At 39.2% G+C, this 16,800-nt stretch overlaps 1 protein-coding gene across 1 annotated transcript; it reads right to left on the bottom strand.

Moving 5' to 3' along the window:
- Positions 1-1,144: 1,144 nt before the first annotated feature.
- On the bottom strand, positions 1,145-15,869 carry LOC122050537. The gene is made up of 2 exons (XM_042611430.1): positions 15,529-15,869; positions 1,145-1,502 (listed from the first exon to the last, which is right to left on the bottom strand). The coding sequence occupies exons 1-2, from the start codon at positions 15,867-15,869 to the stop codon at positions 1,145-1,147; spliced, it is 699 nt and encodes a 232-aa protein (XP_042467364.1).
- Between the last annotated feature and the right edge of the window lie 931 nt (positions 15,870-16,800).

Here is a 16,800-nt window from a genome sequence, read left to right as displayed (position 1 = left end):
TTAAAATTGGAGTAATTGAGAGTGCCCGAAAGAATTTGAACAATAAAACTAAGATGAGCTAACTGATACTCAGAATGAGCATCCGATTGAGTTAATGAGCCATGTGAGATGGGATCATGAAGGGAGTAGAGTAATCCATTAGAGAATTAGAAGATTGTGTGATCATAATCGAGACACGTAATATTTATATGCACATCAAATAGAGAAGAAATATATGAAGGCACTAAGGGTGCATCTGATTTAATTTATCATATATAATCTTGGTTATATGATTATCAAGTAATCACATAATCAATATTATGGGGAATAAAATATAATCAAATGTTATTTGGTTCAACTTAGGTAATGCAACAAAAATTTATTTGTTGGAAGATTTTAATGAATAATCTAATTTAATATTTTACTATATTACCCTCAATTAAGTTTTTTTAATTTTTTTATTTTGTTACTTTTTAAAAAAAATTACGTTTTTTATTTTTTATTTATTTTTAAAATTTTATTACGTATTTTTATTTTTTTCTATTTTTTATTTTAATTTATTTATGTTTTTTCTATTTTTACTTTTTTTTATTTTTTTTATTTTTTTTATTTTTTTATGCTTTTTTAATGTTTTTTATATTTTATTATTTTTATTTTTTAATGTTTTTATTATTTTTATATTTTTTTACTTTTCCCTATTTTTAAAATTTTTTTTACGTTTTTTTTTTTTACTTTTTTCTCTTGTCGGAGGGTTTTTTGGTTAAAAAAAAAATCGTTAACTCCGGAATCAAGAAAAATCTCAGTTTTCCAAGATTTTTCGATTCCAGATTGCATGTCCCTTTTGCTGACGTGTCGGGCATGGAATATTATTCGAGAATCATCGATTATCTAAATCAAATAATATTTTTGTTGATAATCTTAGATAAATAATCAATATTATTAAGGATAACCCTTAACCAAACGCACCTTAAGAATTTGAGTAGACGAGAAATAGAAGAGCGACTAAGGAATAAAAAGATATGAGTGTGAGGTATCAAAAAAGTGGAGGAATCTGACATCTAAAGAAAGTTTCTAGCATCGTACGTTGGACAAAATCCAACTTAGACTGAATAAGCTCGAGGCCTTTTGGCTGGAGTGGGTTAAAGTTGGAGCGGGGCATCAAAATCTACCTCCTCCAAGCCTCTTTCTCCTTAACAAATTCTGCAGTAAATGGCTCAGGGACTTGTCCAGTCTTTTCCAGAGCTTCGGATGTCTGTGCAGGAACATGGTGGGGAATTTCCTGAGCATCCGCTGCCTCTTCAGTAAATTGCTCAGGAATTTGTTCACAATTACCCTCCCAAGCTAATTGTAAAAACTCCTCTGCAATTTGTTGATCAATATGCTCCACAAGATCTTCTAGGGAATCGTTTGAGAGCAGGTGTGTCTCTAGGTCCGATGGACTTAAATCAACAATTATTTTTGCAGGAGGTAATTCAGCGATCCTAGACTTTATTGTCTCAACATAGGAGCCTGACCACTTCCATCTGCATATTCTTGGAAGGGCATACTGTCTGTAAGGATCCATTATGTTGGGTTCGGAGCGCAGCGGAAGACATATATTGAATCATGGATCTTTCGTGGTACATATAGTTTTTACACAAAAATAATATAAAATATACCTCGAGTCCTCGATAGGTGTGAATGATATCACAGACAGATAGACAAATAAGAGCCCCACGTGTGACTCCTCTAGCGGTATCCACGCGCACTAGATCACGAACTTGATACGACCCGTTAGGTGCTAGCCACTTGGATCGACAAAGTCTTGGAAGTACTACCGATCTCTTTGTTAGTTAGAGCCCTAGAGCCAATCATTTGATGATTGTATGGACTCATGTATATCATATTCTTTTATATTAATAAAGGCATTTGTTTGGTTATTATACTTATTTATATTAGTGCAAAATAGACTAAGTATAATAGCGTCCTTGAGTAGAAGGTTCATACCTATATCAATCGATTAGTTGAATCGATAGTGAGATGATATAGGGAACACTACTCTAAATCATTCCTAGTCGAGTATTAGCATTCAGGGACAATGTTAATACAATAAGACTAGCATGTAGGTCAGCTCGATGACTTGATCTCACAAGTCATGGATATAGAGATATCAAGCTGACACATGGGTATGCATTAGAGAATGTATACTGAATGACCCGCCATGAGAAAGTATCATGGATCGTTATATGAGTGTCATATACTTTCTCATGTGACTATTAGTATGACTATTAGTCCTTAGACCTGAAGTCACCATGGATCCCTACATAAGGAGTTATGTACTTTAGTTTCGTCAAACGTCACCCGTAACTGGGTGGACTATAAAGGCGATTACTGGGTATGTAACGAATTATGCAGAGGGATGTGAGTGATGTAGATGGGATCTATCCCTCCCATATGACGGGAGCGACATCGCTATTCTTGATAGAGTGAGACCACTAAGTGCATGTCCATGCCCAAATGAGTCAACATTAGATGTTGAGCTCATTTGATCGAGTGAGTCTACTTGGAGTTCAAGATTTAGATTGATTAGAGGATGACACGGTCTATGCCTCATATTGATCAATCTAGATGTCTAGGATAGAAGGACACTTGTCATTATTTTGTGAGTAGTCACAATTGGTAGTTACAAGGTGATGTCGGATCTCGACATTCTTGTAACTTGGGTAGTAATGATGTGTTGCTAGATACCGCTCATTACTTATGCTCCTAAATGGGTTTAGGGCATTGCCAACGTTACAAGAACCTATAGGGTCACACACTTAGGACAATTAGGTGGAGATTAGGTTCATATGATGAACCAAGAGGATTAGATTCATTTGATGAATCAAATTGGATTAAGAGTAATCCTAATTGGGCTAACTTGAGTTCGACTCAAGTTGATTCATGTGTTAAATGAGTCTAATTTAGATTTTGACTCATTGAATCAATTTAATTTAATGAATTAGATTCATTATATTAAGTTGGCTCGAATCAAATGGTTGGATTAGATCCACCATGGTAGAGATTGAGTCAAGTTTGACTTGACTTGAGAAGGAAGACCAAAGGTCAATTTTGACTTGACCTTTTGCCACCTCATTGGTGAGTTGGCATTAGGTGGACCAATAATGATGTTCCACATCATCATGGGTGCCACCTCATGGAAGTAACAAAGTCACTCTCTTAATGGTTTCATATTAATTGCAATTAATGCAATTAATGTGATTTTATGATTTCATATTAATTGCAATTAATGCAATTAATGTGAATTTTGAAATGTGGCCGGCCACTTGGTTTTTGGGTGAAGAAATTCATTTTTCATTCACTTGTGTGCATCTTCCTCCTTCTCCCTCTCAAGCTCTCCCTCTCCCTCTCCTCCCTTGGCCGAACCACATAGGTGCTAGCACACCTTGGTTTTGGTCATCTCCATCTAGTGTGTCCGTGTGGATACTTCTAGAGGACCGGCGCTTGACGGTCTTGAGATCCGGCATCATTTGGACGAGCGGGAACGCGAAGGGCATCGCATCAAGGGTAAACACTTTTTCCTCATAGATCTAAGTAGTAGATCAGTTTTTGAACTCGTACAAGAAATAGTTTTTCGAATTTTTTATACGAATCTTTGCACGGATCTACGGCTTTGGGTCCTTCGGGGTTTCCGCGACGCGAAAAAGCGGTTTTCGAGGCCACGTGCAAAGACTTGTACGAGTTAGTTTTTGGTTTTTGGAAAACAAAAAGCTTCTGTGATTTTCTGTAAAAATTCAATTTTTATGTTTTTATGGGTAATTTTTCCTTATAGGCGAAGCACAAGTGTCTCGGCACTTGTAGGCTTCGGCTATCGGGAAGAATTTTCCCAAACGGCTTCGTTTCGACCCAAAATCTTTTGGGACAGCGGACTCGGGTGCCTTTAGATCGCAACGGAGCAACTCACGATAGTTAGATCGTGGGTAGGGGCGCTGCCCCTAACCCCGCAAGGGGATTTGCTCCGCGATCGCACCCGAAATCGCTAAAAACGAACCCGTCGGGAAGATTTTTCCGAACGATAATGTCTCGGCCCAAATCGTTTTGGGACAGCGGGTTTAGGTGCTGTTGGATCGCAAAGGAACCCTCGCGATGGTTAGATCGCGGGTAGGGGCGCTGCCCCTGGGCCCCGCAAGGGGATCCGTTCCGCGATTGCGCCCGAAACCGCTAAACGGGACCGCCGGAAAATTTTACTTGTAAAAATTGTAAAAATTAATTTTAAAATTATAGAAAATTATGAAAATATATAATTTTGAATTATATATATTAATTTGTGATAGTCATGGCCCAAAGCCCAATATGATTGGTTGTGTTGTAATTCTTAATACGGCCTGCGTGCCGTTATGTGTTTGCGAGTGTTGTATTATATTCGCGACCTACGCGTCGTGCCTCGTCTTTTATTCTTGTTGTAAATTAGATTTAGACTCGAATGTAACTCGAGTTTCAAATTGTAATGTACAAATTGGAGCGGTGGAGGGTCCACACGAGATGGAGTTCTGAGGTGGGCACGAGCAACACAAGGTGGTCAAAGGGAGGAGCTTGGAGAAGCTGTTGACCCTAGGTTGACCATTCAATCTTCTCATTGGCTTGAGAAGATCGTAGTAGGGCCATGACTAAATCACAAATAGATTAATTAATTAATTATTATGTATTTGATGCATGTTTAATAATTAATTAATTAATTAGTGCCTTAACGATTAGATTAGATCTAAGTCGTGCACATGATGCACCCTTGCGATTAGATTAGATCTAAGTCGTGCACAAGATGCATTCTTCTCGATTAGATTAGATCTAGATCGAACCAACTCTAAAATGCCTAACCGTGCCTTGATACCTATCACTACCTCAATCACATGTATTGTTGAATCTGTCAAAGCAGAGCAATACATATTATCTTGGTAGGGTACGGAGGGACAATCTTGGTCCCGCCTATCAACGCATGGGTGAATACAAACTCAATTAGATTGAGTATTCATAGTTACTCGGTTGGATCGAGTCAACTATAGGCATTCTTCCAATAGTTGGAAAGATAGGTCAATATCACATATTAACTCTCGGGCGTATCAGCCAAAGCTAACTCGAGTTTTAATATAAATGCGGATATTGATTCTATAAACAAGAGTTGCATAGAGATGTAATTGGTAATCGTTACCTACCGAATCAACTAAAGCCTTGGGCGATTAGCCAAAGCTAACTCAAGGGTTAGTATGATGTGGATCTTGTCCCACAAGAATTATAGAATTATGGGAGCATCATTTAATTAAAGGCCTAATTAAATGATTTTAAAGAATATGATACTTATTTCGCATTTATTTCTGTTGTAGAATTGTCATGACGTCGAATACGAACATTTTCTCCTGCGATCCGTCCTTAAGAAGGACAAGCTCAATGGAGCAAATTTCCGGATGCATGTAAACCCGAAAATAGTTCTCACTGTGAACGAACCGACGCTCGAGCAGCCCATTCCGAGGCTCCTCCCGCCAATGCCCCATGAAGCGGACAAAGATGCTTACAAGAAGCATCAAGATGACGATTAGATGTGTCATGTCTAATGCTCATGACCATGAACTCGAGACTGAAGCAACATGAGTTAATGGGTGCTACGATATGGTTGCACATCTTTGTCAACTATATCAAGGACAAGCAGACACTGGAAGAGGAACTTCACAGATACTTGGAAGATCTTAACAAGAAGAGAAATAAGATTTCTACTTCAGGTATAAATGTTATAGAAGTCAACCTCTCTATTTCTTCGTCGTGGGTATTAGATACCGGATGTGCTTCGCACATTTGTACTAGTGTACAAGCACTGAGAAATAGCAGAGCATTGACAAAGGGCGAGATAGACCTACGAGTAGGCAATGGAGCACGGGTTGCTGCTGTTGCTGTAGGGACTTATCTGTCTTATACTAGAGTTAGACGATTTTTGTTATGTGCCTGCCTTGACAAAGAACATAATATCAGTTTCTTGTTTGGACAAGAGAGGATACTCGTTTATAATAAAGAACAAATGTTGTTCCGTCTTTTTAAACGATATGTTCTATTATAGTGCACCTCTGATAAACGGACTCTACATTCTAGACCTAGAGAGCCCTGTCTATAACATAAATACCAAGAGGATCAAGTCGAATGACTTGAACCAAACATACCTCTGGCACTGTCGCTTAGGTCATATAAATGACAAGCGCTTATCCCAGCTCCATAAGGATGGTTTGCTGGACTCATTTGATTTTGAATCATATGAGATATGCTAGTCATGCCTACGAGGCAAGATGACCAAGACGCCCTTTAGTGGGAATAGCGAGAGAGCAACTGATATGTTAGGACTCATACATAGTGATGTATGTGGCCCTTTCAATGTTGCTGCTAGAGGCGGTTATAGGTACTTCATCACATTTACTGATGATTTCAGTAGATACGGTTATGTGTACTTGATGACACATAAGTCTGAATACTTTGAAAAGTTCAAAGAATTCAAGAATGAAGTACAGAACCAGCTTGGCAAGAGTATTAAGGTACTTCGATCAGACCGAGGTGGTGAATACTTAAGCCATGAGTTTCGTGACTACTTAGCTGAGTGTGGGATTTTATCTCAACTCACTCCTCCTGGAACACCACAGTGGAATGGTGTATCCGAAAGGAGGAATCGTACCTTATTAGATATGGTGCGATCTATGATGAGTCACACAGATCTTCCGACATATCTATGGGGATATGCTCTAGACACGGCAGCTTTCATACTCAACCGAGTTCCATCAAAGGCCGTGATAAAGACACCATATAGGATATGGACTGGGAGAGATGCCCAGGTGTCTTTCATGAGGATTTGGGGTTGTGAGGATTACGTTCGACGTCAAGTCTCAGACAAATTAGGACCCAAATCCGACAAGTGCTACTTCATTGGATATCCCAAGGAAACTAAGGGATATTACTTCTACATTCCCAATCAGCACAAGGTAGTTGTGGCAAAGACTGGGGTCTTTCTAGAAAGGGACTTTGTTTCTAGAAAGACTAGTGGGAGCGCGTTCGATCTTGAAGAAGTTCAAGATGCGAACAATAGCACTAATGCCACGATGGAAATTGAACTGGAACCACAAAGTGTTGTGGATGATGTTGTTCCACAAGGAGTTGAGGAACAACAACCGGTTCATGTAGACATACCTCCTCGCAGGTCTGATAGGGTACGTCGTCAGCCTGAGAGATACTCATTTCTCTTGTCTGACCATGATGACATTGTGCTCAAAGAGGATGAGCCTACCACCTATCAGGAAGCTGTGATGAGACCAGATTCTGAGAAATGGCTAGAAGCCATGAGATCCGAGATAGAATCCATGTACACCAACAAAGTATGGACTTTGGTTGATCCACCTGAAGGGGTAAAACCCATTGGGTGCAAGTGGGTCTTTAAGAGAAAGACTGACATGGATGGACTTATCTATAAGGGTCGCTTGGTAGCTAAAGGTTTCAAGCAGATTCATGGTATTGACTATGATGAAACCTTTTCTCCAGTGGCGATGTTTAAGTCCATTCGGATCATGCTTGCTATTGCAGCCTACCATGACTATGAGATATGGCAGATGGATGTCAAAACCGCGTTTCTGAATGGAAACCTACTCGAGGATGTGTACATGACACAACCTGAGGGTTTTGTAGATCCACAGCATACTAGTAGAGTATGCAAGCTGCATAGGTCCATTTATGGACTAAAGCAAGCTTCTCGGAGCTGGAATCTTCGATTCGATGATGCGATCAAACAGTTTGGTTTCATCAAGAATGAAGATGAGCCTTGTGTCTACAAGAAGGTTGTAGGGGACATAGTTGTCTTCCTCATACTGTATGTGGATGACATACTACTCATTGGGAAGGACATCCCTATGCTTCAGTCTGTCAAGACATGGCTAGGGAGTTGCTTCTCAATGAAGGACTTAAGTGAGGCATCTCGTATTCTTGGGATACAGATCTATAGAGATAGATCTAAGAGATTGCTTGGCTTAAGTCAGAGTACATATATTGACAAGGTACTCCTTCGGTTTGCCATGCAGAATTCCAAGAAGGGATTTCTGCCGATGTCACATGGCGTGAGTCTTTCGAAGACTCAAGGTCCCTCTTCTAGAGAGGAGAGAGACCGCATGGATCAGATCCCTTATGCCTCAGCCATAGGATCGATCATGTACGCCATCTTGTGTACTCGACTGATGTCTCGTATGCTTTGAGCATGACGAGTCAGATCCAGGTGAAAGTCACTGGATAGCGGTCAAGAATATTCTTAAGTACTTACGAAGGACTAAAGAATATTTCTTGATATATGGAGGCAATGATGAGCTAACCGAAGGGTTACGGTGATGCTTTCGACCGATCGGGATGATTACCGATCGCAATGTGGTTCGATTTTGCATTAATGGTGGTGCCACCGGAAGAGTTCAAGCAGATACGAGTCGATTCTACAATGGTAGTATATTTCGCATCGAGGCGAAAGGAGGTCGTTGGATCCGCAAGTTCATCATCGAACTTGGGGTGGTTCCTAGCATCGCTGACCTCTTGAGCTCTATTGTGACAACAATGGAGCTATAGCACAGGCGAAAGAACCTCACACCAGCTGACCAAGCACATACTACGGCTTCCATCTCATTCGAGAGATTATCGATAGAGGAGATGTGAAGATTTGCAGTACCACAGAGGCTAACATTGCAGATCCCTGACCAAGGCTTTGGCACAGAGGAAGCATGATGGTCACACTAGGTCTTTAGGCCTTAGAGCCTATCTTGATTGGCACTAGTGCTAGTGGGAGATTGTTAGTTAGAGCCCTAGAGCCAATCATTTGATGATTGTATGGACTCATGTATATCATATTCTTTTATATTAATAAAGGCATTTGTTTGGTTATTATACTTATTTATATTAGTGCCAAATAGACTAAGTATAATAGCGTCCTTGAGTAGAAGGTTCATACCTATATCAATCGATTAGTTGAATCGATAGTGAGATGATATAGGGAACACTACTCTAAATCATTCCTAGTCGAGTATTAGCATTCAGGGACAATGTTAATACAATAAGACTAGCATGTAGGTCAGCTCGATGACTTGATCTCACAAGTCATGGATATAGAGATATCAAGCTGACACATGGGTATGCATTAGAGAATGTATACTGAATGACCCGCCATGAGAAAGTATCATGGATCGTTATATGAGTGTCATATACTTTCTCATGTGGCTATTAGTATGACTATTAGTCCTTAGACCTAAAGTCACCATGGATCCCTACATAAGGAGTTATGTACTTTAGTTTCACAAACGTCACCCGTAATCGGGTGGACTATAAAGGCGATTACTGGGTATATAATGAATTATGTAGAGGGATGTGAGTGATGTAGATGGAATCTATCCCTCCCATATGACGGGAGCGACATCGGTATTCTTGATAGAGTGAGACCACTAAGTGCATGGCCATGCCCAAATGAGTCAACATTATATGTTGAGCTCATTTAATCGAGTGAGTCTACTTGGAGTTCAAGATTTAGATTGATTAGAGGATGACACGATCTATGCCTCATATTGATCAATCTAGATGTCTAGGATAGAAGGACACTTGTCATTATTTTGTGAGTAGTCACAATTGGTAGTCACAAGGTGATGTCGGATCTCGACATTCTTGTAACTTGGGTAGTAATGATGTGTTGCTAGATACCGCTCATTACTTATGCTCCTAAATGGGTTTAGGGCATTGCCAACGTTACAAGAACCTATAGGGTCACACACTTAGGACAATTAGGTGGAGATTAGGTTCATATGATGAACCAAGAGGATTAGATTCATTTGATGAATCAAATTGGATTAAGAGTAATCCTAATTGGGCTAACTTGAGTTCGACTCAAGTTGATTCATGTGTTAAATGAGTCTAATTTAGATTTTGACTCATTGAATCAATTTAATTTAATGAATTAGATTCATTATATTAAGTTGGCTCGAATCAAATGGTTGGATTAGATCCACCATGGTAGAGATTGAGTCAAGCTTGACTTGACTTGAGAAGGAAGACCAAAGGTCAATTTTGACTTGACCTTTTTGCCACCTCATTGGTGAGTTGGCATTAGGTGGACCAATAATGATGTTCCATATCATCATGGGTGCCACCTCATGGAAGTAACAAAGCCACTCTCTTAATGGTTTCATATTAATTGCAATTAATGCAATTAATGTGATTTTATGGTTTCATATTAATTGCAATTAATGCAATTAATGTGAATTTTGAAATGTGGCCGGCCACTTGGTTTTTGGGTGAAGAAAAATTCATTTTTCATTCACTTGTGTGCATCTTCCTCCTTCTCCCTCTCAAGCTCTCCCTCTCCCTCTCCTCCCTTGGCCGAACCACATAGGTGCTAGCACACCTTTGTTTTTGGTCATCTCCATCTAGTGTGTCCGTGTGGATACTTCTAGAGGACCGGCGCTTGACGGTCTTGAGATCCGGCATCATTTGGACGAGCGGGAACGCGAAGGGCATCGCATCAAGGGTAAACACTTTTTCCTCATAGATCTAAGTAGTAGATCAGTTTTTTTGAACTCGTACAAGAAATAGTTTTTCGAATTTTGTATACGTATCTTTGCACGGATCTACGGCTTTGGGTCCTTCGGGGTTTCCGCGACGCGAAAAAGCGGTTTTCGCGGCTCGAAGAACCCAACACTCTTCCGGTGGTGGACGAAGTTGACGAAGGAGAAATGGAGAGAATGAAATCCTTACCTTGATTCTTTCCGAGGATGGCTATTTATAGCTTCCAAGGAATACGAAGAGTTAAGCTTTCAATTAATTCATCATTTATGATCTTCGTTAATAAGGAAGATGAAGAGTTATAGACTCCATAAATTCTTCATTTATAACCTTCATTATGATAACTCTTCAAATTCTTCATTAATTATCATTATGACGACTCTTCGAATTCTCCATTAATCATCATGATTATGGCTATTCAAATTCTCTCTTCTTTGTATCAAATAAATCCATATTTGATCTTGATCTCGACTAGCTTCCGATACTCTTGTTCATGTCTACGTGTTATGCGTGCGACCCTCTAGGTTTTATACACGAAGGCAATGTAAATCCATACACAGACTAAGGTAACCGTCTAGCAACAGTTTTTAGCCACCCAACGTGATAAAATTAATATCAGTCATAAACTGTAAACCACTATGAACCGATTACTGTGTAATTCAATCTCTTCATCTAAAGCCTACATCCCAATTAATTCGATACATTATGCATCATTACCAAATTAATTGTTTTACTTGATTTCCAAGATATAATATACTCCTCTTGAATGATAAATCATTCCTCCCATGGCCATGGATTTTGAGTCACTAATATCTCTATCAAGCGGCCAGGATGTTAACTCCTAATCCAAGAGAGCGATGAATCCTCTATTGACTCAACACTATTCTCTCTACATTTTATCATACACCCAACTACCGTATTAATCACAATCCGATTAAAGACTGCTTTTAACGACGTCAAAGCACATAACTCCACGCATAGAATAAATGAAGGTCTCAAGTCAAAAGATCAGTTACACTCGTTCATAAGAGGAATAACCAATGATGCTTAATATGTGGTCTCCTCTTGAGCGGGTCGTGTCCAGTGTACCTCTAAACTCAAGGCACCCCCAAGTACAACTTGGATATCCATCCCTCCGGTCTATCTCGACCTAGTCATACTCAGCGTTGATCTAGATATCCATGTCCCCTCTAGATATCTATCCGATCAAGGACTGTTTTCAGATTAATATACCCATTAATCTGTGGGACTTTATCATTAATCATATACGTACAGAAAAGTAAATAATTAATGATAAATTCTTGCCTTTATTAAATAATTATCCACAAAATACATAAGGAGTGTCTTGGCACATAAGTGCACACACTAACAATCTCCCACTTGCACTATTGCCAAACACTACGGACTCTTAGTCCTAAGCTCCTCACATAGGTCTCATGTTTCTGTAGAGGTAAGGCCTTTGTGAGTGGGTCTGCGATATTCTCGCTGGTATCTACTCTGCTAACCAACACATCACCCCTCTAAACAATCTCCCTAAGGAGGTGATACTTCCTTAGTACATGCTTGGATCGTTGGTGAGACCTTGGCTCCTTTGCCTGTGCTATGGCTGCATTATTGTCACAGTATAACACAACTGGATCAACAATGCTAGGAACCACTTCAAGCTCCGCTATGAAGTTCCTGATCCACACAGCTTCCTTTGCTGCCTCTGAAGCTGCTGTGTACTCGGACTCAGCTGTTGAATCTGCAACTGTCTCCTGCTTGGAACTCCTCCACATATCCTTGCTGCGATTTCAGATCATCTTGATCTGTCTGAAAACTTGCGTCAGTATATCCTCTGACGACTAATTCCTCGTCTCCTCCGAAAACTAAGAACATGTTCTTTGTTCTTCTAAGATACTTGAGGATAGTCTTTACCGCAGTCCAATGACCCTCTCCAGGATCTGACTGATATCTACTTGTCATGCTTAATGCATACGAGACATCTGGTCGAGTGCATATCATAGCATACATTATGGACCCTATAGCCGAAGCATAAGGTATCTTGTCCATTCTACTTCTTTTCTCTTGTGTTCCTGGACACATAGCTTTGAAAAGATGCACACCATGTGACAATGGTAAATATCCTCTTTTGGAGTCCTGCATACCGAATCTATTCAGCATTTTATCAATGTATACACCTTGACTCAACCCTAGTAACCTGCTTTGTCTATCTTGGTATATTCTAATACCTAAGACATAGGTTGCATCTCCAAGATCTTTCATTGAGAAACACTCTCCCAACCAAGTCTTGGTAGATTCTAGGCTAGGGATGTCATTGCCTATAAGAAGTATATCATCAACGTACAACACTAGGAATGTAATCTTACTCCCACTAACCTTCTTGTAAACGCAAGGTTCTTCTGGATTCTTGACGAAAGAAAAATCTTTAATGGCTTCGTCAAATCGCAGATTCCAACTCCGAGATGCTTGCTTTAGTCCATAAATGGACTTCTTGAGCTTACATACTTTATTGGCGTTCTCGGATTTTATAAAACCGGGAGGTTGTACCATATATACTTCCTCCTGTAACCTTCCATTTAGGAAAGAAGTTTTAACATCCATTTGCCAAATTTCATAGTCCTTGTAAGCTGCTATAGCTAGCAAAATTCTAATGGACTTAAGCATTGCAACGGGCGAAAATGTTTCATCATAGTCAATTCCTTGACGTTGATTGAAACCCTTTGCCACAAGCCTAGCTTTATAGGTACTGATGTTCCCATCCATGTCAATCTTTTTCTTGAAGATCCATTTGCACCCTATGGGTTTTACCCCAACTGGCACATCAACCAACTCCCAAACTCGATTGGTGTACATGGAGTCCATTTCAGATTTCATGGCTTCCAGTCATTTCTCAGAATCATTTGAAGCAACTGCTTCCTCGTAAGTCGATGGTGAGTAGTACTTCCTCATTTTGGGTTACCAGCCAACCATATATGTTTGGCTCTCGGTGTATTCTTGTAGACTTACGTTGATCTCGCGTTTCTTGAGCAGTATCGGATGAATGAGACACTTGTACTTGTGGCACTATCTCATTGTCCAACTGTTCATCTTCCAACCTGTTTGTAGAGTCTATAATTTCTTCAAGACTTACTTTACTCCCACTATTTTCTTTAGAAATAAATTCCTTTTCTAAGAAAGTAGCATATCGTGCAACAATAACTTTGTGCTCACTTGGGAGATAAAATAATATCCCATTGTAGCTTTGGGATAACCTACAAACGTACATTTTATGGATCTTGCTACAAGCTTATTAGAATTTTCATTCTTCACGTAAGCATCACAACCCCATATCTTAAGATAAGATAAATTTGGTTTCTTTCCAAATCATAATTCATAAAGAGTCTTATCTACTGTCTTGGTTGGAACTCGGTTAAGTGTGTATGTTGTTGTTTCTAAGGCATAGCCCCAAAATGACATTGGAAGACTTGCATGACTCATCATTGATCTAACCATATCCATCAGTGTGCGATTTCTCCTTTCCGAAACACCATTCCACTCCGGTGTTCTAGGAGGTGTAAGTTGGAAAATTATCCCACACTCTTTTAGGTAATCAATGAACTCCTGGCTTAGATACTCGCCACCTCGATCACTCCGAAGGGCCTTAATCTTCTTGCCACGTTGATTTTCTAATTCATTCTTGAACTCCTTAAACTTATCTAGAGTTTCAGACTTATGTCTCATTAAGTAGACATATCCATATCTACTTAAATCGTCAGTAAAAGTCACGAAGTAGGTATACGCTCCTCTAGCCTGAACTTGCAATGGCCCACAAACATCACTATGTATAAGTTCTAGTGGTTCCTTTTCCCGTTCACCTATCTTGGTGAAAGGCTTCTTGGTCATTTTTCCTTGTAAACATACTTCGCATGTATCTATGGGCTCTAATTCAAAAGAGTCCAAATACCCATTATTGAGTAATCTAGCGATGTGTTTCTGGGTTATATGACCAAGTCTACAGTGCCAGAGATATGTTAATTTGAGTCATGTAATTTCTGTTTCTTACATTCAATACAATAGATCGGTTCATCTAAGTTAAGAACATAAAGACCATTATTCAATGAGCAATTCCCATAGAATACATTATTCAAATAAAAAGAACATAATTTGTCCTTGAATTGAAATACAAATCCTTTGGTGTCTAAACTTGACACCGAAATGATATTCTTTGAGAAACTAGGAACAAAATAACAGTTTTCTAAATTCAAAACAAGTCCACTAGGCAAATTTATTGAATATGTTCCTATAGCTAACGCAGCAACTCTCGCTCCATTAGCTACTCGTAGGTCCATTTCGCCCTTGGACAACCGTCTGCAGTCACTTAGACCCTGCATGTTCGCAGAAATGTGAGAACTACTTCCAGAATCTATGACCCATGATGAAGAAACAGAAAGATTGCACTCTATCATAAAGATACCTGAAGCATCCACTCCACTGGCATTCTTCTTCATGAAAATATAGTAGTTTTTCTTCCAGTGACCTTTCTTGCCACAATGGAAGCATATTGCCTCCTTCTCATCAGATTGGGGTACCTGCATCCCTTTCTTAAGCTTCTTCTGAGCTTGATATTTAGGATTCTTCACTGTATTATCCTTAGGATTAAACTTCCCGGTGCCAGGGCGCTTGTTGGTCTTTCTGACCATCATTGCATGTAGTGAAGGATTTACCTTCATATCCTTCTCAGCGGTTTTCAACATTACCATCAGATCAGTCAAACTCTTGTCCATGCTATTCATGTTGAAGTTCAACACAAACTGAGAAAATGATGGAGGTAGTGACGACAAGATTAGGTCAACAACCAAGTCTTGGTCCAACTTGGAACCTAAGCTCTCGAGCCTCTCTATGTACCCGATCATCTTGAGTACATGAGACCCAACTTGGTTTCCTTCCTCCAGCATGGTACGAAATAGTGCTCGAGAGGTTTCATACCTCTCTACTCTCGCACTCTCTTGGAAGAGCTTACGTAAGTGCTGATCAATCTCCCTAGCACTCATGTTCTCATGTTGTCTCTGCAACTCGGGAGACATAGAAGACAGTATAATGCATTGCACATCCAGTGCATCTTCCATATACTGTGAATAATATGACTGATCTTCCTCTGAAGCATCGGGTGTAGGCTCTTTCAGTGGTTCGTCTTTAAGCACATAAATTTTTCTCTCATGTCTTAAGACGATTTTAAGTTTCCTATACCAATCTAGGTAGTTGGAACCGAGGAGGATATTCTCTTTCTCGAGAATGCTTCGCAGAGATAAGGTACTTGTGTTTGCCATCTAAAATTTAAAGTAAAGTTTTAGTATTTGTGGAATTATTTAATAAAGGTCTTTTATAACTCCTATTATTTTATTCAAGTCCAACAGCCCTCACTGTCAGAATCGGGAATTAGTTGGTAGCAATTCCTAATAGGACCAAAACCCTGAATCATATAGAATGCACACAGCTGAGTTGTACCTACATGCTATATTCATCAAGTAGGCCTTAACTTGCCAATCACAAATCTATGTGATTTTCGGTATATTCTTGTCGAGCCTTATATTCTCAACACTTGCCCCTCAAATCAGTTAACCTTAGCTGAGCTAAACAAGTCAACGAATTTGAGTTAAGTCGACCCACTAATAATTATAATAAATTATAGATGTTTTGACATAAGCCCACAGCTGAGCTGTACCGACTTTATGTAAAAACTCTAACTATCATCATAGTTATTAGTGGAGGGCATTTAACAAATCTTGACTTTAATATATTTAAGGGATTTTATAATTATTAAAATGTCTCACCATGATTAACTTCTTGTGCGTTTGCACAATCTTATTACGAGATTTATCTCCATTAATCCTTATAGTCTTTTAAGACAATAGGTCTCGGAGATTTTAACACATTAATCTACTTATGCCACAAGGAATTTTATATCTAAATTACAACATGCATTACTTCACAAGTTTTTAGACAAAATTCATTTCTATCATGAAATATTACGGCATATAACTTAAAATAAAGAAATTAAGATTTCTTCGAAATCTCTCGAAACACTGATTCCTTCAAATAAATTTTGAAGAATCGGTTTCGTACTATATGATCTGACCATGAATTTGCTCTGATACCACTGTTGGGTTCGGAGCGCAGCGGAAGACATATATTGAATCATGGATCTTTCGTGGTACATATAGTTTTTACACAAAAATAATATAAAACATACCTCGAGTC

Source organism: Zingiber officinale, chromosome 3A, assembly GCF_018446385.1.
Source record: "Zingiber officinale cultivar Zhangliang chromosome 3A, Zo_v1.1, whole genome shotgun sequence".
NCBI classification, from domain to species: Eukaryota; Viridiplantae; Streptophyta; class Magnoliopsida; order Zingiberales; family Zingiberaceae; genus Zingiber; species Zingiber officinale.
This window is presented reverse-complemented; position numbering and strand designations above follow the sequence as displayed.